At 31.5% G+C, this 26,072-nt stretch overlaps 1 protein-coding gene and 1 long non-coding RNA gene across 4 annotated transcripts; one reads left to right on the forward strand and one right to left on the reverse strand.

Moving 5' to 3' along the window:
• The first annotated feature begins 85 nt into the window (after positions 1-85).
• Positions 86-4,653, forward strand: LOC114409880. Its single transcript, XR_003666233.1, has 3 exons — positions 86-545; positions 3,166-3,526; positions 3,621-4,653. It is a non-coding gene; the product is annotated as an uncharacterized LOC114409880 (long non-coding RNA).
• Positions 4,654-16,790: 12,137 nt separating this feature from the next.
• LOC114409881 lies at positions 16,791-24,522 on the reverse strand. 3 transcript variants are annotated; one of them, XM_028373531.1, is made up of 9 exons: positions 24,397-24,522; positions 23,661-23,863; positions 20,676-20,852; positions 20,409-20,501; positions 19,453-19,635; positions 19,249-19,351; positions 18,985-19,167; positions 18,082-18,539; positions 16,791-17,750 (listed from the first exon to the last, which is right to left on the reverse strand). In XM_028373531.1, exons 2-9 carry the CDS (start codon positions 23,859-23,861, stop codon positions 17,070-17,072), a joined length of 2,079 nt encoding a protein of 692 aa, XP_028229332.1. In that variant the 5' UTR covers positions 23,862-23,863; positions 24,397-24,522; the 3' UTR covers positions 16,791-17,069. The 3 variants fall into 3 exon arrangements, with proteins under 3 accessions (XP_028229332.1, XP_028229330.1, XP_028229331.1); XM_028373529.1 differs by having other exon boundaries at positions 23,661-23,900; XM_028373530.1 differs by lacking the exon at positions 24,397-24,522 and adding an exon at positions 24,247-24,333 and having other exon boundaries at positions 23,661-23,900.
• Positions 24,523-26,072: the final 1,550 nt, after the last annotated feature.

Raw genomic sequence — 26,072 nt, forward strand, 5'->3', positions numbered from 1 at the left:
TACTAAAAAGCTAGATACAATTACTTTTTTATTTAACAATTGTTATAGGAACTACAAAAATTTGAAGTACGCCAAAGCTCCTTTTCGCAACTAATTAATGCTCATCGTGCTCTTTTTCTGATGCTCGGATATTGCTCTCCAATCATTTTAACTTGATTTTAGAACTTATTTAGTTCCATTTGATTCGCTTAATTTTAGAAGACAAACATAACAAATTAATTTGTTCTCTGTTTGATCGTAAAATCATTACGACATAAGATAGAATAGATTCATAGGACAGGACAAAAGGTCCAAATTTTCAAATGAAAAAATTCTCCCTTTTAATTTTTGCACGTCTCCCGCTTTTTATTGTTTTCACACTCCAACCTTTCCTTAATGTTGGATGTCCTTTTCTCCTATTTATGTGACGGTGGTTCTTCAATCCATAAACGTGGTTTCCTCTCCAGAATCGTGGGTTGATCTTTTGTTCTTCAAGAACTACGTCTTTTGTCGAGGGTTCAATTAGTGGAAAAGTTGGAAAGACGCGTTCTCAGAGTATTCTAGAGGTATGTAAAATTTTCAGTTGTTGAATACTGGAAAACCATCTTTAACTCTCTGGGTTTTATTTTGTGTTTGTTAGGGTTCCATCATATATATATATCAATTGCTATGCAACTTTACTATCTGCTATACGATATATCAGATTCATTTTATGTCGTTTTTTCCATGATCCACAATTGATAACACTGTTGTGTTCTATTCTTTCTTCTTCCCCCCGTTCATATTTTGGTAAATTTTTTCAACTAATTTGTGTGCTTCTTTTTTCTATTAATTTTACCATCATCCTTCATTTTATGACTTGATTACTTTGACCTTATTGTTCCTAGACTGATGGTGATTGTGTGTGTAAATTGTGACATAGTATTTATCATGAATTTCTTTAATTTGCTAGCGGTTTTGGTCTCTCATGGTGATGGTAGTGTTATGAGTCAGACATGTATTTTGAAGGGCAGAGTGTTATTAATATTGGAATTGAACGTTGTGTTTGTGTTGAGTCAACTAGCTATATAGATATAACACAAGATAAGGGGGACAATATCCATACACAAAAACTGTAGTTCTTGAAGAAAATCTATTTTTTTTTATATTTATTATTGAAACCTTCAATTCTTGAAGAAAATCTATTTTTTTTATTGACTTTCTCTAACAAAGACTCTAACAAAGAGTATAATTTTATTTTATTTTTTTAAATTTTCGCAGTGTCTTTTTCCTATGTCCCGATACGTGGGACCTTATATATTATCGATCCAAGATACAAATAATAAGGCTTATCCATTCCCAAGTCTAAATCAATTACAACATTGATTAGCTATTGTTATGATAAGAAGAAAAAAATATCACGAGATGTATGCTTTTTAAACATGGGATTGGTTTTCCTTGCCTGGTTTAGGAGCTTGTTCTAAATGCTTTATGTTCTTATACAATTAAAAATATTACTTTGTACTTCATTGAAGAGTTTCTGAATCTGGTTATTGGTAAATTGACATAAAAGTCAACTCGTTAATATGCTTTGTACTTTGCTAGCTGCGATATATATTGAACACATTTTACTTAACCTTATTTTTAAATTGTTTTTTTTATATAGTTGTAATGGATGATATACCCATATTTTATTACCTTATTGTACGGAGGATGTATGTGCACATCTTAGCTATGTATGTCACTAGATTTTTTTTTCTTAAATTTCATCTGAAGGGACAATTATGAAAGAAGAGCGTTGAATGAAAGAGCTTTATCTAGGTATGAGTCATAAAGGGATGTTTTGCACTCTATCACTAATAGAGGTGACTCATGTTGTATATGAGAACTAAGAATGTGCAAAAACTCATTTGCACATCTTATGAGATTTTAAGAGTACGATGAGGATTAGTGCAACTTAAACAAGTGACGGCCAATGAGCAAGTTACAACTTTTTAAAATATACTTACACATCACACCAAAAATAAGAGTATCCAAGTTATATTATCTAGAACAGGACAAAAATTAGTAGGTATTGTTATAGAGTGTTGACAACAATTTTGAGGTTGCAAAATTACTTGCTTGCTAAACCAGAACTAATTCCTTAAGATTGTACTGATGAGAGATTGAAATGGTTTAAGGTAATACATTTTTCAATAAAACATATAATTAGGATAACCAATATACTTTATACAACTTATTTAATTATGATTCAATCTTATGTTGAACTTTTAGGGATGCTTAGGGGCTTTAGATGGGACTTACATAGTAGTTACACCAAGTGCTTCTGACAAGCCTAGATATTGAACAAGGAAAGGCGGACTTGCAACAAATGTCTTGGGTGTTTGTACTAGAGATATGAAATTTATATATGTACTAGATGGATGAGAATGATCAACTTCAGACTCTAGAATATTGCGTGATGCGATAAATAGACAAAATGGATTGGTTGTTCCAGTTGGTATAAAAGTTTAATTTTTTTTTATTAATGTTAATGTTTTTCTGGAAATTGTAAAATTCCATATTTTACAATAATTTTATCAGAAATTTAGGTTCATACTATCTTGTTGATAGTGGTTATACTAATGTAGAAGGTTTTCTTGCCCCATATAGAGGTAAAACAATATTATTTGCACGAATATGGTAGTGGTCGACATTCACCTCAAAATTGCGAAGAGATAAAGATCTTTTGGCCTCTTGAAGAAACAATGAGCTATATTAAGAAGCCCTTCATTTTATCCCATTAAAACTCAATGCCAAATGATCCTTGCTTGTTGTTTATTGCATAACTTTATCCATATGAACATGGAATTGGATGGAGAAGAATTTACTCCATTTTGCATAAGATGAGGTACTTGTCAATAAGGAGCCAATCAATGTAGTTGGAACTCTTGAGCCCAACAATGAAAGGACTCAAATGAGAAATACACTTGCAAAAGAAATGCTACTGGAGTGGAGAAATAGATAGAAATTAATAAGCAAGTAGTTTTAGTTATAATTTCTATATGAAATAAAAGGTTGAGTTGTAGTTGTTTGAATTTTATTTTATTTATAGTATAATGAAGTATGCCCGTTTATGTCTATTATTTTGGTGACATGTGTTATTTAATCTTATTATACTTCTATAAAATGTTCATTATTAAAATCTTTCAATGTTGTTGTCTTTAGTGATGGAAAATGAAGGCGGAAATACTAGTCAACAACCAATAGGTAACACAAGAGTTAGACGTAATTGGACTGAACTTGAAAAGGAAATCTTGCTCACTATACTAGAGGAGATGGTGGTGGCGACAGAAAAAGGAAAGAATGAGACATTCAAGTTTGGCACTCATGAAGTAGTTTGTAAGAAGATGAAAGATAAGATTCCTGAAATTATTATAAATTCCAAACAAGTCATTAACAAGATGTAAAGGTAGTCAACATAACTTAATGATGTTGTTGACATGATGAATACTAGAGGGTTTGGATGGGGGATGATGCAAGAAAGTGTCACTTGTGACAACAATCAAGTCTTATTGAGTATTTGGAGGTATTTAACTTTCTAGTTCAAGTTCATTGTTTTGTTATCAATATTTTTTATTTATTTATATGGTATTTGTTTTATGTTTTTTTATGACTTGCAGAAGCATCCCCAAGTTGGCAATCGTGTCAATAGAGTTTGAAAGATTGCAAGGTATATTTGACAAAGATCATGCAAATGGTCGTGGGACTGAAAGTGTAGTAGATGCAATGAAAAATGAAATTGATGAGAATCAAGTTGATGATGAGGATTGACTACAACATTATAATTCACCTCCATCTAGTGGAAATACTTTATCAAGGGGTGAACATGTTTCTACTGGGCCACCTCCTAAACACCAACACATTGCTCAATTAACTACCAGATTTATTAAAAGTTTCAATGACAAAATAGATGCAGTGATGATTGATTTTGAAAAGATTGCAGACAAAATGCTAGACTATTCACAGGTGGATCCTTCAAAAAGAGATTTGGTTGAAAAGGTTAACAAATTAGGATTACCTGAAGAATAGAATATTGACTTGGCTTTAAAGTTTTCTGAAAATCTAGAATATGTCACGTTTTTTGGGAGTTCCAAGGCCAACGAAGAATGACTTATATGGCAAGAAAAATAAAATATTTATTTCAATTGTCTCTCTAGTTTTAATATTATTAGTACTAGATTTTCTTGAATAAAGTATGTCAGGTATGAATAAATTGTATGTGTATTCACAATACCTATATTAATGGGTGACTTCATTTTTAGTTAATTATTGAATAATAAATTTATTTCTAACATTGCATATTAGTTTGAGTTCTCAATTTTGCTTCACCTTAGTGTTAGTTGTCTTGCAGTATGTAGAGTATTTCACATTCTATAGTGGACTTGTGCAAATAAATTAGTTCTTTAATTTTTTTTTTAGTTTGAAAGTTGTTTCCTTCTTTTGGTTTTGTTGTATGTGTCATGTAGTAAGCTCAAGGACAAAGAAGAATATGATATATATCTATGCTGAATATTTCACTTTAGTTGGAAAGTTGTTTGCTCTTTTGATTTTGTTATATGTATCAACTTTGGCCAATGACATTTATGCGAGATATTTTTTCATTAGTATTTTGAGGGGCTTTGACACAACAAACATGCTATTGTTTTTGGATTAGGTGATTGACACATCTTGCAACACTTACTGTCTTTCTTGTTGCTTCACATCATTAACATTTATTTCTCTTTTCTTTTTATATTTCTTGTTGGTGTCTAGACATATGACTTTCTATTGTTTCTTATATACTCTGATATATGTATATATCATATTCTTCTTTGTCCTCGAGTTCCAATGAGTCTTCGAAATAAGAATAACATGGGACTTTAAGTACAAAGCATTCAATAATGTATAACACCTATCAATTTATTTATTAACAAGTTTCAAAAAATCATCTTACAAAGGCTTTGGCTGCTTTATATTTGTCATAAACTTTTGACTAAACAAGGTGCAATATGGTAGAAAGAACCAATTATGACTTAACAAGGTACAATATGTGCTATACAACTTGGAATTTAAATTACATATTTAAAATAAAGAAGTTCTCATAATAAATCTCCTATAGATGAAGAACTGAATGTAGAAATCCTCCTCTTCAACATTTTGTTCTTTGCAATGAAAAAAATGTATATGCCTTTTTATCATTTTGAAGCTTAGTGTAGAAAATTCTTCATTGGATCATCAATATGTATTTTTTTTCTTCCTGTTTGCCTCCATTGTTCTTTGCAATCACTTGCAGGCAACATTGAAGTGATTTCCAAAAGTGAAAGAGCACCAAAATTAACCAATCAACACAAAATAAGTATAAATGCAAGAATATTTACATCTCAAAAGATCCAAAAAATATATATTTTACACTAGAAATGAACCTCCATGTAGCAAGAAATTACATGCAATATTTAGCTTGAATCGATGAACCTCTCTAGGACAGGTTTTAATCTTTTTAGACTTGGAAATCTAACTTTTACCCATCTTTGACTTTCTCTTTTGAGACTTAGACATCACTGAGGAGAAAGCTAGCTTTGGATCATAGTCATATTGAAGAAAATTTTGATCCGAAGTTAGGACTTCCTCAGGATTGTCTTTCATATCACCCCAGAATTTAGAAAGGATTCTTAAGTCATGTTGCATCGATGCTGGCATATTATTAGCTTGGGAATCATGATTGATATCAATATGTTATAGCTCAATGATTAGCTCTTGGTTAATGTTATCAAGGTAGATAATAATAAACAATGAAATACGTTCTTGCATTTAGCATAATAACCTTTTCATTGCAAAGACTCAACAAGTCAATTTCACTGCCCAAAATCCAAAGCCATGTTTGGCATCAAATTTCAAAAGCGAAATACACATTTAACAAATGCAACATAATCTACCATAGAAATTTTAGATACAAATTTAATCTTTATAGCACTCTCATCCTCTCCAAAAAAAGTGCCCACATGAGAAACCTATGTTTTTGAGAAAAGAAAAAACATTGATTGATAAAATAAAACAAAAAAAAGTGTTAATATATTATAGCACTCTCATCCAAAGCCATGTTTGGCATCAAATTTCAAAAGCGAAATACACATTTAACAAATGCAACATAATCTACCATAGAAATTTTAGATACAAATTTAATCTTTATAGCACTCTCATCCTCTCCAAAAAAAGTGCCCACATGAGAAACCTATGTTTTTGAGAAAAGAAAAAACATTGATTGATAAAATAAAACAAAAAAAAAGTGTTAATATATTATTTTGATAGGGGGAAGATGGAAGAGTGGTGGCAAAATTTTAATTGAAGGAAAATATGGAAGAAAAGAAGAAAATCCTAACCTAAAAGAAGAATAAGAAGATATGAACCTAAAATGCATAATGAAAGATACAATTGTTGGAATTGGTGTTTGCATAGATGATGAGAAGGAACCAATCGGAGGGAGAAAGCTTGTTCTTTTGTGTTCACACCCAAAATGTGTGAAATCTACTCTACGATGTCGTGATCAACATCCTGCTTTCACATTTTGGTCTCAGTCACAAATCGCACTCGAATACAAATGGCGCAGAAGCACAATGTTACAAATCACTCTATTGAACAAATTATGATATATTTAAAAGGGTATTCCTATAAATTTGACATTATTATATTTGTGTTGTACATGTTTCATCAAACAATAAACAACATAAAAAGTTGCCATGTGACTTGAGTAACTGTCATGTCTAGTTCTTCTTGTCCTATGCCACCAAGGAAATAATAAGCCTTATTGTTGTTTTTCAAATACCACTCTCCGTTAGAGTTAGCCTTGAGACAAGTTACAACATTGTCTTTCTTTTTTTACTAGTACGACTTATTTTCTCACTTTAGTGATAGAGGATGAATGTGAAGGATGAGGGATTCCTAACATTATTTCACTATGTGAAAAGATGAGAGCCAATTATTACACCTAGAAACAAACTTACATGGCTTAGATATTGGAGGATACCATTGTACTTATGGGGAAATGAATGTTTTAGACAAGTAGTCATACCTTTTGAAGAGTACATTAAAATGATCTAGAAAACAAAACCAAACAAAGGATCTATACAATTAGGATACTTATAAAAGTTGCATCTCCACATCCCATTTTTGTCTAAAAGAATCATATTTACTAGAAGGATACACCAAGTCAGAATAATAGAAGAAACCATGACAAGGAGAATAGATTTGGTTGTAGACTTTGAAAATAGGAAACTCGAGTGGGGCAAGATCATCCCTAGAGAGTGATGTGGCAATGATCACGAATCCTTTGCTTCTGAATGTTTTGTACATTTCAAAGATCTTGTTGAGGGAGACACCACCAAAGGTGGGGTTGAAGATGCAAGTCAAAGACAATACACACATGAATCGACTATTGAGTACCCGATGGATAATATCCAAGAAAAAGTGGATTTGGATGGACAAGACAAAGGATATAGAGTTGTGTTAGACGAAAAAAGATTTCTAAGGAAAAAAAGGATTAGGTAGGAATATGTGTGAATCAGCTGCACAAGAAGACTTTCATCCAAATGGAACTACAAGTGAAGATTTAGCAAAGTGTTTTTCCAGTAGAGAAGGAAGTAGATCTAGGCTCGATGATAACACCACATCGTACCTTGGTGGGAACTCAAAAGTAGGTAAGGTTCAGAGAATTTTGAATGTTGAAGAGGAAGTTGGGCAGATTAGTCACATGAGTAAAATAAAAAATAAGATTGGGCTTGAATGAAATGATGAAGAGCACAAGGCCCATTTGAAAATAGAGTTAAACCATGGAGATAAAAATAATAAGTGGGCCTATAACAACATAACACAGATAGCTACAATGAAGTGGTGGGTCAACACAAATGTCCTCCTCATCTGGTCATGTAGACATAAGCTTGGGTGACTTTAAAGTTATTTTGTTACTGGGCCAGCACAAAATGAAACTAAGATAATTGGATTGATAAAAAAAAACAACAAACAATTAGAAAAGTGGAGCAATAACAAAGTTTAAGTGTGACTCCATCTAAATCATGTGATGAATTGGAGAAAGAAAAGGGTGACGCTACATTAGAGAGTCACTTTGTGGGTTATGAAGAAGTATAAAAAACAAAATATGAGACAAGGATTCACTAAAGTCCCCCTGATAGTGTATAAAAAAACACTGAGTCCAACCAGTGATTCAATTGTGGGTACAAGGTCACCTTGCAAGTTTGAAAGTATCTCATTGAGTAACATTGTATCATATGTAAATATTTGGAACTACAACAAAATATTTTTGTTAAGGAGTGATCCAATTGAAGCACAAAACTATGGGAATCAAGGAGAGCTTTGGGAGTAACATTTGAAGGCTATGAAGAGGATATTGTTTCAAAATTTGTGTCCATGGAAGAAAGGGATAAGAAGGAAAATACAGATGAAGGTAGATGGACAAAACAAAGGGGTAAGCAAGCTCATCAATGAAGATAATATCATATAATGTGTGGGGTTATAGGGAAAATAAAAGGAAAGTTTATTAGGAAGCTAGTGGTAAAAGAATAAGCTCAATTGTTATGTGTTTAAGAAACCAAAAGAAGAGAAATAAATCTTGACATTTTTGGGGATTGTGAGGGTGATAGGGGGATTGAATGGTTTCATAGATTTGCTGTTAATTCAGTAGGAGGGATATTGTGTGTGTGGCAAAAAGAAAGCTTGGAAATCACAAATCTATATATGGGTTTTTGTTTCCTATTAGTAGAAGGGGTATGTAAGGAAGGTTCATGTGGCATTACCATTGTTAATGCCTACTCGCTGTATGATTTGTCTAGTAAGAGGAGCGTGTGGGAGGAGATAAAAAAAAGAAAGTAGTAGTTCTGAAATTTGGTGTTTGGTGGGAGATTTCAATTGTATAAGAAGTGCAAGTGAGAGGAACGACAAAGTGGTGGATAATCTTGGAATGGAGGGAGAGAAAAGAGTTTGATCAATTCATTATAGATATGAGATTAGAAATATTCCATTGGAGGGGAGAAAGTTTACTTTGTTTAAACCGAACGGAAAAGCTATGAGTAGAATCAATAAATTCTTGGTGAATAGGGAATGACTTAGCAAATGGTCGGGGTCCACACAACATATCCTAGAGAGAAATATTTCATATCATTGTCCTTTGATGTTGAAGAATACCATAGTGGATTGGGTCAAAATCTTTTTAGTGTGATGGAATATTGGTTCCAAGACAAGATTTGTGCAATTTGTAAATGATGCTTGGAAGAGGTTGGATGTGCAAGGGTGGGGTGCATATGTTCTCAAAGAGAAATTTAAAGGGATAAAGAAAGAATTAAAAGTATGGAAGAAAGATGTGTTTGGCAATTTGGAGCTAAGGTACAAGTAGATTCAAAGTGAGTTGAATGTTATTAAAGCAAAAAGGGAAAATGTTATGTTGAGTGATGAGGACACAAAAAGGAACATGGAGTTGCAAGAACAATTTTGGAAAGTAAGGAATTATAGTGAGTCAATTATTCGACAAAAGGAAAGATTGAAATGGAATATGGAAGGTTATTGTTATTCAAAAAATTTCCATAATGCTGTAAGTTGGAGCAAAAAGAAAAGCTTGATTAGAGGACTATCTATAGATGGTTGTTAGGTAGATGATCCAAGGTGAATAAAAAGAGAGACAAGAAGGTTCTTTGAAAAGAAAGGTTCTTTGATGATGGCGGGAGGAGAACAAAGCTTAATGGTGCCTTTTTAATCAAGTTCATGAACAAGACAATGATATGCTTTCAAGGATGTTTGTTGAGGTCGAGATTAAAGAGGCAATGTGGGAGTGTGGAAGCTTGAAGTGCTCGAGATTGGATGATATCAATTTCAAATTTATTATAAAATTTTGGCACTTGATGAAGGATGATGTGAAAAGGTTCATTGATGACTTTCACCAAAATGGTAGTCTCTTGAGAGGTTGTAATGCCTTTTTTGTTACTTTTATACCAAAGGTGGAGGATCCCCAAAACTTTTAGGAGTCTATGCCTATTTATCTTGTGGGGTATATGTATAAGATCTTGGCAAATAGATTAAGAAAAAGTGCTCAATGGGTTATTGATAAAAAACAAAGTGTTTTCTTAGGTGGGAGAAATTTTTTTAATGGTGTTGTGGTTTCATATGAGGTGATAGATGAAGCTAAAAGGAAAAAAAGAAGAGAATTGTCTTATCTTTAAGGTTGATTTTGAAAAGGCGTGTGATTCTGTATGTTGGGATTTTGTGTTTTACACGCTTTAAAGATTAGGGTTCAAGGAGTGGTGGATTATATGGATCAAGAGTTAATTGTCTACTAACATGGTTTTGGTCCTTATAAATGGAAGCCTATTTTATGAATTCAAATTAAATAAGAGGCTTAGGCAAGGGAATCCTTTGATACCATTTGTCTTTATCATTGTGATAGAGGGCTTAAGTGGGTTGATGAGGGAAGCAACTTTAAGAAGATTTTTTTTCTAGTTTTCGAGTTAGGAAAAGAGAGGTTGAGGTTAATTTGTTACAATATGTGGATGATACTATAATTTTGGGAGAAACTTATCTTCCAAATGTTGTGATAGTCAAGAACATTATAATGTGTTTTGAGTTGGCTTTTGGTCTAAAGGCAAACTTTTTCATAAGTTGCTTTGGGGTTATGGATGTGGAGAATAGTATAGCAGTGAGGTTTGAAAGGTCGCATAATTGCAATCTTTTATCCTTTCCTTTCACATAGTTGGGCATCCCAATTGGTGCTAAACCAAGAAGGACGAAAACATGGAAGCCTATCATTGGCAAATTAAAAAAGAAGCTTGCTTCGTGAAAACATAAATCTTTATCTATGGCCGGTAGCGTGTGCTTGATCAAATTTGTTTTATCTTGTCTACCTATCTTTCTTTTATCCTTTTCTAATGTGCCTAAAGAGCTGGCTAAGGAGATTATTTCTATTCAAAGAAACTTCTTGTGGGGGAGTGAGGAGGGGGGAAAAAGGTGAGATGGAAAATTTTTGTTATCCAAAGAACCATGATGGGCTTGGAACTAAACAAATTATTTTGTTTAATGACACCTTGTTATCAAAATGAAGGTGGCATTCATTTAATTAAAGGGGTGTTTTTGGTGTAGAGGTGCTAGAATCAAAATATGATGGTTGGAAGGGTTATGTGAGAAGGATGAGTGATCAAAATGAGTCTTTATGGTGGAGAGATTTGTTGTTAGTGTGTGATGGTGGTATTGAGTAAAAATGGTTTGTCAAGAGGTTAAGATGGAGAGTTGGTGAGGGAGATCAAGTGAGGTTTTGGATTGACAATTGGGAAGGTGGAGGGAGTTTTGTTGAAAAGTATCCAAGATTTTTTCTCATTTCTTTGCAACAAAATGAGATTGTTAAGAATATGGGTTTATGGAGGGAGGATAGGTGAGAATGGCGTCTTGGTTGGAGAAAATTTTTATTTGAGTGGAAAGTAGGACAATTGAGGGAGCTTCAACAATCTTTAATGGGTGTTGAGTTGCGTAGAGGGAGTAGAGATGTTTGGTGTTAAGGGGAGGGGGCAAATGGTGAGTTTTTCGTCAAGGCAGTGTATTCATGTTTGCATACAGACATGATAGGATTTCAACAGATGAATATTATGCAACAAGTGTGGAGTCTCAAAGCCCAACCAAAAGCATAACTCTTAATATGACGGATTTTACTCAATAAACTACCAATAAATGACAATCTTATCCTTGGGAACATTATTCTTGATCCTCATCATGACATTTGCTACTTTGGTGAAAAACAAGAGTCTATTTTCCATTGTTTTTTTTCTTTCTTGTGGCAATGTGATGGGCAATTCGGCATATGGAAAAGTGTTACATGTGGTTAAATGTGACAACAATTTTACCACAAGAACCAATGCTCACTTTGGCAACGCTCTTACTTTTTAGGCTAAAATATGTTTGCGGTATCTAATAGTTTAGCAAATTTTGCATTTGTTCATTAATAAATGTTTTTTTTTTGCATCGAGTCCCTAATAAAACAATAATTTTATTTTTAATCTTTGATGTTTTTTTAATCACCGAAAATTAATAAATTTTATTTTTGATCCCTAATAAATTTTGTTCATTTGTTATTAGTTCCTATAATAGTAGGAATCTAATAACAAAATTTAATAGGCTAATCACAAATGAGTAAAATTTATTAGGGACTAAAAATAAAATTATTATTTTATTAGAGACTCAATATAAAGAAAAAATTTGTTAAAAAATAAATAAAAAATTAATTATTTATAAGAGATAAAAATATATTTTAGCTTACTTTTTATTTTTTAAGATCAAAGAAAGAGAAAGAGTGTTGGTGGGTTGATTGGACCGCTGCTGTGTGGTGCACATGGAATGCAAGGAATGATTGTATCTTTAGAGGAGGCACTTTTGATTTGGATACACTAATGCACAAAATTTCATTTATGGATCAAATCAAAATATGCGCCTAACTTTCCTTATTCGTTCTGGCAATGGTCTATGGCACAGGGACAATGTATTCTCCAGCATGAAGTTTCTTAGTGGTAGTCTTAAGGATCAGGTCTACATTGTTATTCTTTGGGCGTTGATTGCTTTGTTTCAGGTTTGGAAATTATTTATGGGCTGTCTTATATGCCTCGATGTACATTTAATATTGTCTCGTGTATGGTTACATGATGGGGTATTAGACGCTTATATTGGGTTACTTTTTAGTCAACTTTGGAGGTTTTGGGGCCAGCTTAGTTAGTATTTATACACTAGTACAGGGTATAAATATATCCTAACCGTGGGGATTTGCTTTTGTATTCCTTTATGGATTGTACTTTTTGGTACCATTGGTACAGTATTATTTATAATACTATTATTTGATGATTACGAAAAATCATACCATTATGTGACTTTATCATAAATATTATAAATACAACATTTGATGTCATTCTTACGGGCTAGACGCAATGTTTCCTCTTAGGATTAATCCTAACACCGAGTCACGGAGTCACCTACTCTTTAAACGTTTGAAGATGATTCGTTTCTCTTGATATTTAATTATTCTTATAAGTAAACATAAAATACACGTTCAAATAATAACTATGAAAAAACCTAAATGGGAAACAAATTATTTTTCAAAATGAGTAAAAATAAAATATAAATTCAATTGTCCAAACAACAACAGGGAAAAAATTTAATTGTAATTTTTTTAATAAAAAAAATCATGTTTTACACTACAACTTGTATTACACAATATAAAAAACTTCGTACCCCATTGTCCAGAGGCTCTGGTATGGAGGAGGGATATTATACGCAGCCTTGCCCTTGCATATGCAAAGAGGCTGTTTCCGAATTCGAACCCATGACCAACAAGTCACCAAGATACAACTTTAACAAAAGGACAGTTGATTAAAACAGGACAGAAGGAAGAGACTGAAACAAAATTAAGTTACACAAAATTTAAACATAATAATTGAGACAATAATCAGTGTAAAGAACACACAAATTATTTAATAAAAGAAATAAAGAACGATAAGATAAATAAGGACATAAAATTGAAATAAAAATAAAAATGGAAAATAAAGATGAAAATGCTACTGATAATTAGAAAAAAGAGTTGAATAAGGGAGATAGAGACAAAAAAACTGAAATTCAGATTGAAATAATTTAAAATAATATGAAAAAAGAAGAAGACAAATAGAGATGAAAAAAGACATAGTGTATCAGAATACAATACATAAAAGAGTGGAGCAATAAGAGTGGAGCAATAGATGAAAAGGACTAATTACCCACAACGCAAACCAAGATTTAAATTATTGTTGAAAAAAATTCTTATACTTAATGTACAATAATACTAGTAGTGCCTATCATATAATTACCTTCAAATGAAGATATTTGTGGAGAAAAACAAGAGAATACGTGAAAGAGCAAGAGAGCCATAAACTAGCTACATAGTTAAGGCATACTCTATCAAAGATGATTAATTATGCTCACGAAGGAAGTGCCGGATTGGGAATGGGACATTGGATGCACTAACAATTGTTGGTAATTATAACCGACTTTTTTTTAATGAAGATCATAAACTCATCAATATTTTAATAACATTAATAGTTTAATACTTGTCAAGTCATCCATATGACACTATATTATTTAAAAGAGATCAAAGCATTAAAATGATTTCTTTTTTACGTACCCTCTGTTCGTCGTTAGGTCGAGCAACTGCCCCGACCCATGTTGTTAGAATCGATTGAACAAGCTCATGCAAATCTATCCCTTATTGGAAACATATCTAGGTATTCTAACTACCATATTAATTATCTCTAAAAGATCATGAGATATGATTATATGACATCTTATTTGAGAATCAAGGAAATATGATCAAATCGTATATCACCTCAGAAAATCAGTATAAATTAAAGCATATGCTTGACCTAGAGAAAACGGCAGATAATACCCTTGAATGCTTTGATAGATCGCATCAAATCCTAGAGAAAACCTATGCCATAGCACTTTCTAGAATATCTAATTAATTAATATATAAAGATTAAAATTAATTAATCATGTGTGAACTTTAGGTCTTTGAATTCAAAGAGAAGCAAAATGGCAATGGCTCTGTATGGCATTCGGTGCATGTACACTGAAACTTTCATTTTCAAGGTTTTTATATGTTGAATTAAGCATCTGTTGGTTGTTCTTTTTGTTCATTATTTTAGATTAGTAAAACTTACAAAACAACGTGTGCATAAAAGGGAAAAAAAGGAGATAAAGCTCAAGCCATACCTCGCCAAAGAATAGCCCAAAAAATGGATACAAAAACAGTGTGATGAAACCACAACTAGGTGGGCAAGTACGTTGGTTCGGTGATACCAGAGGGCGAGGAAGTTTGAGGACGGATATTCATTAAAAGAGAAAAAAGATTATTTAGGTCATTTTACATAAAAGTAGAAAAATGTAGAGTGTATTTAATAAATAGGGAAATGCAAATAGAATAAGCTAAATAGTAATACTAGACCCAAAGGTCCGGCAGTTTTGCTCCAATTTTTTAAAAGGGTAATTGCTTTCTGCACCCAATTGTTTGCTTCCTGCACCTCCATAATATTTAATATATCCAAATTTCTCTTCTTTATTATAAATATATTAACCAATTTTTTTAAATAACATGAATTAATTAAAGGAGTCTTATAATTAGGGATGCATGTAGTATAATATTTTGAAATTAATAATTACATTAAATGTATTGTAGTAATAAATGTTTTCAAAAACAAATCACAAAATTAGAAAGAAAATTTATATAGAAATATAAGAAATTTAATATAAATTTTGTTTATGTTTAATAACTAAATGTGAAAATTAACAAGATTAAATATGTAGTTTTCGAAAGTCATTGTTAATTTTATTCTTAAAAGGTTACATGCATATATAATTTAATTTTTTAATTTCATGTTAAATTAGTCCTCCAATATTAACTTAGTTATTGAATTCATTAATTTCATAGCATTTCAGTCTTTATTCTTTTTAGGAGTAATTTAGTCTTTATTCATTTAAGGTGAGATGTATGCAATTTAATATTTTGACATAGTGAACATCACCCAAAATTCCTATTTTTACCTTTGAAATTGCATGCTTATTATTATTATTATTATTATTATTATTATTATTATTATTATTTAAAAAAAATGGTTTTCTATTGGCGTTTGATAGTTGATATCAGAAAGCTACTCAAACAGTTAAATAAACAGTGAACTACTCCATATTTTATAGAATATTAAAATCAACATCCCATACTTTCTTTCTCATTTAGAAATGTGGTCTTAAACACTCCTCTCTTAACACGCCGCATACATACATACATATTGCTTACATAATTTAAAATTATGAAAATCACTTTATAATATAAGTATTGCCAACACAATTTTATTTTTATTTTTTTCATAGAAATTAAAAAAAAATTAGAGAATATATAATAACTCATATTTTTTTAACCAACTGAATTAGACTTTTGAAGGACATATGTTGAATGTATAAATCTACTTATGTGTATTGATGATTATTATTGTCCCGTATATTACCTTAAAATCATTAGAAATATCAAAAGAAAGTAGTCAAAGAGTGAGTATTATTTTATAATTTGATTTTAAAACTCAATAAGATATGTTGTCAAATCCTTGTCAGTGTTAATATTCGATTTCAAATTTGAACTTAAATTCTAACTCTTCGACGTACTTTAAAAAATAATTTGATTTAAATGTCTTTGCTATATATTTTTTTAAACTATTTTAATTACAAATGAAATGAAAGTAAAGTATTATCGTACAAAACATTTCAAAGAAAGTTAATAAAAGAGTTATTTTCTTACAACATTGTTAATTTTTTTTAAATGTTAATAACACACTCTTTTAAGCACACCATCAAATTAATTTATTAAAAATTACAAATCTTAGTGGATCACACTTCTCATCTAATAACCCTTTCAATTTTATAATTTTTAATAAATTTTATCCAACAATAAAATGTATCTTAGAAGTATTTTAGAATGTTTTACTAACATTTCTCTAGTTGTGTTGTAAACATTTTTTCAGTTGTAAAACATTTTTATTAAAAATAATTTTCTTACAAAATTTTATTTCCTTGAAAAGTTCTTTTTTAAAAGTAAGGATAAATAATAAATAAAATAGAAAATATTTTTTAAGTAACAATTATATAAAAACAAAATATTATATGACGCATTCTGTTATTTTCTTTTTCTAAATGACTTTAAAAAAAATCAAACTATTGAAGACATTTTTATTTCATTCTAACAAAATACATTCTCTATCTCATTATATTTGATCCATTTTGTTCTATTTTCTATTGCCAATCCAAATATATCCATAAGAACTGATACATATATGATTAAAAGACTTAACTTAAACAAATACAAGTCCTTTGGGATGTCAGAAGGGAGGTATCATTATGTTCCTAGAGTTATATATGATAAACTATTCCCACTAAGGAAGCACAAAACAAGTTAAGATCCACCACCAATTATTTATTTGTTCCTATGAAGTTTGAGGCTATCACTTAAATTTACACACTTAATATCCTTCAAAATATTTACGTTAACACTGTTGATCCATCTTCTCATTGCTTTCAGGAGATTCATCTTTCCTCTCTATCGCCACCTTAGGAAATACCAACACAGTTTTTTGAGTTAGTGAAATATCGGAATCTTCTCTCTCATCCTTTGTTGGCAAACCTGGTTCTGTCAGTGATTGTGATTTCTTGAAAGTTCCAAACTCAATATTTTTCAGTTTAGACTCTTTAAAGGATGGGAAACTCTTTGCTTGCTTAGTTAACTTAGCAGACCCAGACAAGACGGTCTTGCAAGCGCTTTGAAGAAGAGGGAACTCTTTCTTTGAGAGCCCAAATGACCTTGAATTACCCTCCATGTGTGTCTCAGAACAAACCTTTGGAAGAAGGGGGAAATCTTCATTTGAGAACTCAAAAGATCGGGAAGTACCATCCATGTCTGTCTCAAAATGAAACTTTTCTAATGGTGTAGACTCTTGGGCTTGTGTTGGCGGTATAGCATTGGAATTGCATGGACGAACGGGGAAATCTTCACTTGAGAACTCAAACAACCTTGAATCTGAATTAGCATTAATTATGTCTATCTCAGAGTGAACCTCTTCCACTTGTTGCTTTTTCAGAGGTGATCTGGGAAATGCATTGTACTTTGATGAAGCAAATCTCCTTGGCCTAGATGCCTTGGTGCGCATATCCCAGTAGGAATTATAGTTCTGAAAGATTCAACCATTTTGGGGATGATATAGTGTGTTATCACAATGCAAGATCCTATTTGAATAAACTTCTCCACAAACACTTATAGGAGAAGGAAATAGAGTAAAATGCATTGAGCTTCTCCATAAGTTATAATCAACTTATGCACCCTAGTTTTTAGAGAAGTTAAATGAAGAAAAATTCTATAAAGTTAAGTACATAAGTTAATTTGAGTTTATGTGAGAGATTCCATCCGTTTTACCTTCTTATTTTCTTTTCCTATAAGTGTTTATGAGAAATTTACCCAAACATGGCCTAAATAGATAAAGTTTGAGAAGAAAGAAAATATACCAAGTCAGGAATGTATGTGCCTGTTCCACGTGATTTGCCTCCTCCTTCAAGGCTGTAAGTTGGATGATAGAGTTTCTGGGCCGGGATATATACATCGGTAGCACCTTGATAAAACAGACTCCAGTTTTGCTGCGTTGGTGCAAGGATATCATCAGGTGATGCTGGAGAATTTGAATCTACAATTACAGGCATGGCATAATTATGATACAACTGAACATATTGTAAGCCACCACAGTAATTTTCACAATCTCCATAGAGGACAGGCTCTTCGAATCTTCCAGTGCCAAATGGAGCAACCGGAACGCTAACATCAGCCCTTTCTCCTTTCCCATTCCTGTTCAAAGTGCTGGAGAAAAACTTCTCAAGTGCTGCACCCATGTTTTCTCCGGGAAGTGTGAAGATTTGCTTAAGCTTTTGAACGCCGTAGGAAAAAGCAAATCTTAATCGATGTAGACTAGCTGTAGGTAAGTAAAAATATAGGCAGATAAGTGTAATAGAACTATGCATTTTAAAAAGTAACCATTACAAATTTGAAATAATGTCATGAAACAACACAATCTCTAATTATGTAAGCATCATATATAAAACTTAGAAGTCATCATGGGAGTATATGAAATATCAATATCTATAACAATATTTGAGTAAGCCTTGATGCATTTTTCACCAACATGTTGAGTTGTAGTTAACTTGTAGATGTTCTTAAACAACACATAAATATATACACTATAAAAACTTTTCATAGGGTCAGAGTATGATCGGCATAAATTTCACAAATCCTATAATCATTATGAAGAGTGAGAGCTCAAGCAATTAAAGTACCATATATATTCAACACAATCAATTGGTGCTTTTTTCTTTGTTATCAAGTACGAAATATCAATCTACTTTAGTGAGAAAATTTACCTATGCTTACACTACGACCCAAGTTGTTGTCATTTCTTAAAGGATCCAAGATGTTCATGAACTTAACAGGAAATTCATGGGTCAAAGTTTCAGATGCCCCTGCTGGATAAGAGCACATATTCTTGTAATTTCCGAGAAACTCTTTTTGGAGCAAGAATTCTCCCTGATCACATTCTGGTGCCTCTGCAACAAGCAAGGGAGTTGGAATATGTCAAAGACTGGGGATTAAAAATACTCCAATTGCTTACATATTGCAAGACTTACCAGCAATTTCTGGAAGAGAGGATAAGGATTTTGGACCCCATATACTAATATAATTATGGTCCCAATCAAATGAGCCATAGTAGTCCAAAAATATGTATAGCACCTGTTAGTAGTAGCGGTCCAGTGATTTTATTCTTCAAGTAGATTCAAAATACATATGCAAAAAAGTTGCTAAAAATATTATTGATGGAATATGTGACTCACCTCTAGAGGACCACGCACTGATGAATGAAAACGATTGATGATATACAAGACTAATATTTCTAATGCATATGTTGATAACAGACCATGGTGTCCACCAAGAAGTCGACTATCATAGTAGCACCAACCTTTGATTAAGATAATACTGCGTTTGAAAATATGATTCTTTCCAACAAGTTGATCAACCTAAAAATTTATTTCCAAATTCCAATTTACAAAATTAGCAAAGCTTGAATATAAATTGAAAAAGAAAAATTGAATTTAATCAGAAATACGAAAAAAGTTTCTATTTGTGATAAAAATGAAGTAATTATATAATTTCATTTGAAAATGGAATTATGAATTTGGATTGGGTAAGAAGGACAAAGATCAACAAGTTTTTGAAAAGAAAAAAATCAACATAATATAGATACATTATGGGGGCAGAGAGAGAGTTGATAACAATCATTTATCAAGAAAATGCATGTAGCCTGAGAATGGAAAGGGGTTAAGTAAAAAATTAACTCCATATAGAGGCCACTAAAGAGTAAGTTGACTGAATGGAGAAACAAAATTTCTTTGTGCTGTTCTTTACATAATTAGTCACACTATTTTTTGCTCTGCAGGAAAGATAGCTAAAGAATGTATACAACGAAATGTAGAAAAAGAAGGGAAAGCAAAATAGACATGTAAAAACATAACAGGAAAATGAGTCCAAAATGTCAGCATGGCATATGAAACACAAAAATAGAACAATATGTATATATAAATATATAATTTTGATATATATACATATGACGGTTCTAACACTTCATATATTCACAATCACGATTAAAACTATAGGTAAGGTCTACATAACTACCAAGTTTAAGCATACATAACTTGTAGAAGAGTGAGATTTAAGCTTATAGATATTAAGCACATGGTATGTAGAAATCAAATAGCATCAATTAGGTGTAAATATTAATTAATATAAATACCTGCTCCAAAAAGCGTAGAGTATAGATTCCGGCCATCTGATTGAAAGAGATATCAACTGCTATATTTTTCACTGTGCATTTCACAAGCCGGACCTACAGCTCATCATCCAAACATAAAAAGTGACTCGAATAAAGCTAAGACATCTTTTGATAAAAAGAACATAAAACACTATTTTCTAATAAGGTCAAACACAGAAATGATTGATGTTGAATATAAAAAATCAGGAAGTAATTATAGTAGTTTAAATAGAAAATTTGCTTCTAAACCTGTGCACGTATATATTGTATGTCTTTTACTTGGTATTCAGAGTCATCTCCACTTTTAAGTACATTGCAGATTGCTTGTGCCAAATCATCCTCTGCATCTTCATGAATGAGAGTTGTCAAGTCAACATCTCCATCAGGAAGATAGGTTTTTAGTGGAACAGAACCGAATGGCAAGACCTGTAGGTGATCCACAAAGAGGTAAAACATTCATTTATGATCACCACTGTAATGGAATAAATACAATGAAAAAAAAAACTACAATCGAGAAAACAAACGAATAAAATAAAAATGATAAAATAGAAAATTTAAAATATAAATATAATAGTAATATCTTATTTTTTTATCTTATCTCTTTTTTCTATTTGATTTCTATTCATTATTATATTCTATATTCTTTTATTTTTTTTTAGTTTCCTTTTTTTCTTTTTCTACCGTCAAAGAGCCCAAAAAGTGAAAAATTAAAATTGTTTAGTTTTTTTAGTTCTTTAAAAATGGGGTAAAAAATAATGAAATTTTTTTACATTTTTGTCTTTTTAATATTGTATTTAATTTTTGAAAAATTTCTATTTTATTTACAATTTTTTCTTTTATTAATTATTATTTTATTTTTTTATTAGTTATTATTATTATTTTATAAGTAAGAAATAAAGTTTTTGATCGGGATATGAATCAAATGGGGTTCTCTTAACTATTTAGGGGTCCATGGAAAGAATCACACTTTTACCGTTAAACTATTTATTGGCAATATAAAAAATTTAAACTGAAAATCAAGGTTTAAAAAATCCTTAAATTTAAAATTGAAGCCTGTTCCTTCTAGAAACAGTCTGTAATTTTTGACGTCAACAATGTTCACTAGAGCAATCAATACTTGCAAAATTTTCTCAATATCATTCAAATCAGGAATTTCAATGTTTTTAAAACTATACATCTTCTCATGGTATGGAGAGATGAAATTTATCAAATGGGTGGGGAAAAATTTGTATACTCATACTTTTGATTCTATGAAGATCAGTTCATATGATTTGGAAAAAATGTTTTATTTTCTAGTTGTCAAAGTGAGAGGAAGTTCACAATGTAAAGGATACAACACAACAACAACAAAATTTTATCCTACAGAGTTGACTACGTGGAAAGAAAACAAAACACTTCATGGAAAATCTAAGCCAACCTACAGAAGTAGGATTATATTGATCATAAAACTTATAAATGATAACCTAGTTTTCTAATAATGTTTTCTTTGAACTTTGTTGTGTTTATTTAGTTAAGTTTTGAAGAAAAGTTTTTCATAGTTTAAATTTCAATTTTATTTCCTTCCACACTTGATCTTGTTTATTTTTGTTAGTTTTGAAGGAATTTGTTGAAGGACCAATTTGGAGAGGAGCTTGGAGCACTTTCACTGACATTGGGAGAAGAATGAAGGGCTTGGAAAGTTATCTTAGTATGGAAACCATGAGATTCTAGAAAAAAAGTGAAGGAAGTAGATGTCACATGGGTGTGACAAACACCCACAACAGTTTGGGTGTTCCTGACTATCAATTTCTCATTAAGCATGCCTCTCACACCTCTATGGGTGTAGCCACATCGCTATGGGCGAACTTGACATGCATTTTATCTTTCAGCATGCCCCCCACACCTATGTGGGCATAACCACACCAACGTGGAGAGCGTCAGAATCCTGTTTGCAAATTTTTAATTTTATTTTCAATTGGGCTTGAACCTTTTACTTTGTTTTAGGTTTTTAATAAATAGACCTCTTGAGGAAAGGAAAGGTATTCTAAATTGAACTCTCTTGTGACACCTTTGAAGGCATAGGAACTCATCTTCCATTGTTTCTCCAGCAAGAGCTTCTTCCCCCATGGCTTTGAGCAACTAACTTTGCTTTGGTCGGGATTTAAAGTAATTGATCCTACTTTTATGTAATTGCTACATTGTTTCTATTTAATAAAACATTGTTATTGTTCTTTCATTCTTATTGCTTGTTTTTGGCTTGATCTACCTATTTACATGATGTTATGATTCCAATTGTAATTGGAAAATTCCTTTGGTTTGCAAACTGAAAAAGACAACTAATTTTCTTTGTGCCTAGGAATAAAGTAAAGACGATTAGTCATTAATAAATCCTTTTTCTTAATGCAAATTATTTGTTAAGCTAATTCAAGGGATTACTAATATAATCAAGGGATTTAGGTTGTGTTGCTTAAGAAATTGAGGTTGGCATAAAAGTGTGGGTTGATGATAACATAAGCTTAATTGAATAGGGATACATAGTGATTACAAGTTAGGAAATCTAATGAAGTCAATCGTCAATGATTTCTCTCATTGATTTCATCCCAATTTTCTATGCATATCAAGTGTTTGATGAAATTCCACAACTAATTTTCTCTTTTATTTTAATGCAATTGTCTTTAAGTTTGGTTACTTAATCTTCATAGTCCATTTAATTTACTATTAATTACCCAATTATTAAACAAGTCCTTATGGAGACAATAATTACTTATCATTGTGTTACTTGAGCGATTTGGTACTCTTGTCAAAATCCCAATATTTTTCATAGCATGATTTTAATTTTTTATGGGTTTTTTAGATATCTAAATATAAAAGGGAAAAAGATAGAATCGATAGGGGGAAGGTGCCAATATGCACATCTAAGGTAGAAGTATACAAGAGCCAACAACATGGTTATAAAATCATGTTAAGAGAATTGAATATATAATAAAATTACATTTGAATCTAACTCCTCTTAAAAAGAAAGTATGATAAGGAAAAAGGAAAAGATATTTCCACCAATTATTTCTAAAAAAACACATTCTTGGCATACATCAAAATTGATATAATTATGTATAAATAAAAAAATGGTACAAGAACATCCAACTAATTATGAGGGCAAAAAAGCAAATTCATTTAACAAAGAAAAGACCAAATGTAGAAAACCAATTCCAGCAATAAAAATTTACAAATATGATGATTGGATCAAAATATTCTAACCTCTGCTCCATAGTAATCTCTAATCAGCCTCTGAACATAGTCAATAACATCCTTTCTGTTCACCTCAGATAATACATTTGGTTGAATTGTCCATAGTATTTCTTGCACCCTGTCTTCAGCCATTTGCCATAGTTCCTCATCAATTGATAACAACTGGCTAGGCAAGGATGATGGTAACAAATTTTCTCGTTTACCATCCATAGCTGCATATATTATAACTTAAACTTCAAGTAAAAAAACCTATACAACAACACAAACACAATATCTCAACATTAACCTCAATCACACGTGTAAAGCAACTGATAAAACAAAAATACTTTTTTTTATAAGATAACAACATATGCGAAAACAAAATGATTTAGCCAACTTTCATTTGGGTGAATCTAGTATTAAAGATAGGGCACTAATACCTAATTAGGTTTAAAATAAACGAGTCAAGATTATAGAGTCAATTTATTAATTTTGCACAAAAATAAGAGAATAATCAAATGCTTGACCACTATGATAGACCTACATGACCATTTCATACAACAATTTCAAACTCAAGGATCGAAAAAAGGGATAAAAATCACCAAACAACACCAACCTACAAAGAGGAAGAGAGATTTTTGTTTGAAGCGGGCAACAAAAGAAAAGATGCACTTGATCACTATGATAGACCTACATGACCATTTCATACAACAATTTCAAACTCAAGGATCGAAAAAAGGGATAAAAATCACCAAACAACACCAACCTACAAAGAGGAAGAGAGATTTTGGTTTGAAGCGAGCAACAAAAGAAAAGACGCACTTGTCGGTGTCAACATCAAGTACAACAGAGCAAGAGGATTTCGTTCGGCGCAACAGAAAGAGGTCTTTAATAGTTCTGTTTCGCTTTTGGAACCCTAGAGCGCATATGGCCTTTTCTTATTTTCAAATTGGGCCAAAATACCAACCCAACCCAAAAAGCCCAAAGTCATAGGGGGCTTTTTTTTTTCAAATTCGGGAAGAGTCAACTTAAGCTCACACATCATAATGGCAATCCTTAAACAATTCACTAAATCTATGATCACTTATTGAGTTTACTCTAGACATGACAAACAAACTTATATCTATGGTGTGGGTACCGCCTTAGACCCACCTCACTTTGATTGGGGATGGGAATGGGTAATACTCAATTTTTTTAAATGGGGATGGGGATGAGTATGTACACCCGTCCTATACTCGTACCTGACACATATAATGACTAAATTACCTTTATTTTATATTACTTATGTTACTTGATTACTCTTAAGCTTTTACACATGCTTTATGTCTATTCTTTTTGAATAGTGAAGGCGTTTACATCTATTGTACTTCCTTGAATAAGTAGTACATATTTGGCTTTGTTCAATTTTTTACAATATATATATATATATATATATATATATATATATATATATATATATATATATATAAAATAAGAGATCAAGGAATAGGATGGAAAAAAAAAACTTCATATCGATCGAGAACAAGAATAGGTTTTGGAGAGTGAGAACAGGAACAAGAAATCATATATCTATTCTTATCTCGTTGTCATATCTCATTTACTCATTGACCCCCCCCCCCCCTTCCCCCCAAAAAAATGTTTTGCAAGATTATATGCTTATGCAAATATACTTTGGAACGTTACAACCTTAATTTCGTACTTATTATATCATCTCCTAGGTATTTAACAAACTTGATATAGGCATTTAAATGTATTACCATGAATTGTCTAGAACTTTATAGGTAAATTGAAATTTGTGAACACTTAATGAACTTGTAATTGAATTGAAATTGACCCAAGTCTTTAACAATTAGGTGCAATAATGGCGTCAAGGGTTTAGCCTTCCACTAGATCCACCAGTTCCTATCTCCTACCTATGCTTGTACATTTAATATGTAAATATGTAATATAGGCACATTGGCTAGTTAAAGAAAAGATAATTATGTAAAAAAAGCTAAAACAAAAATAGAATATGACAAATTTGATATAACAAGGGACGTAACCATGACTTTTAAAAGGGGGATAATCGCCTTACTCCCCTATTTATAATAAGTTATGAACTATATATACATATTAATATATTAATATAATATATGTTTTCTTTCATCTTACCTATTAGGGACAACTACAAGCTGCACTTCGAGGGCCAGAACCTCCAATAGAAATTAGAGAATGAAGGTAAGTATATTTTCATTCATGTTATTGCTGATTATTACATAGTTATTTATATTGCAATACTTGCTAATAGAATTGCAATTGTGCTAGGGAATATTACAAAAATAATAGAATTCAATTCTGCTTATCCCTTAGCAGGAGACCAACACTACTCAACAATATTACATACTCTGTTAGCTTAGCTCATCCACAATCTCATACGTAGTCCCTTAGTTAAGCTGGTTTTGT

Source organism: Glycine soja, chromosome 4 (genome assembly GCF_004193775.1).
Source record: "Glycine soja cultivar W05 chromosome 4, ASM419377v2, whole genome shotgun sequence".
Taxonomy (NCBI): Eukaryota; Viridiplantae; Streptophyta; class Magnoliopsida; order Fabales; family Fabaceae; genus Glycine; species Glycine soja.

Bases quoted from the DNA above. Each gene is read 5' to 3' on its own strand.
- LOC114409881 (XM_028373531.1), bottom strand. From the start codon at position 23,861: ATGGATGGTAAACGAGAAAATTTGTTACCATCATCCTTGCCTAGCCAG. The intron at 19,168-19,248 runs GTAAGTCTTGCA...TGCTTGTTGCAG, and splicing joins CTCTCTTCCAGAAATTGCTG to AGGCACCAGAATGTGATCAG. The intron at 17,751-18,081 runs GTATATTTTCTT...TGAATCTTTCAG, and splicing joins GCACATACATTCCTGACTTG to AACTATAATTCCTACTGGGA.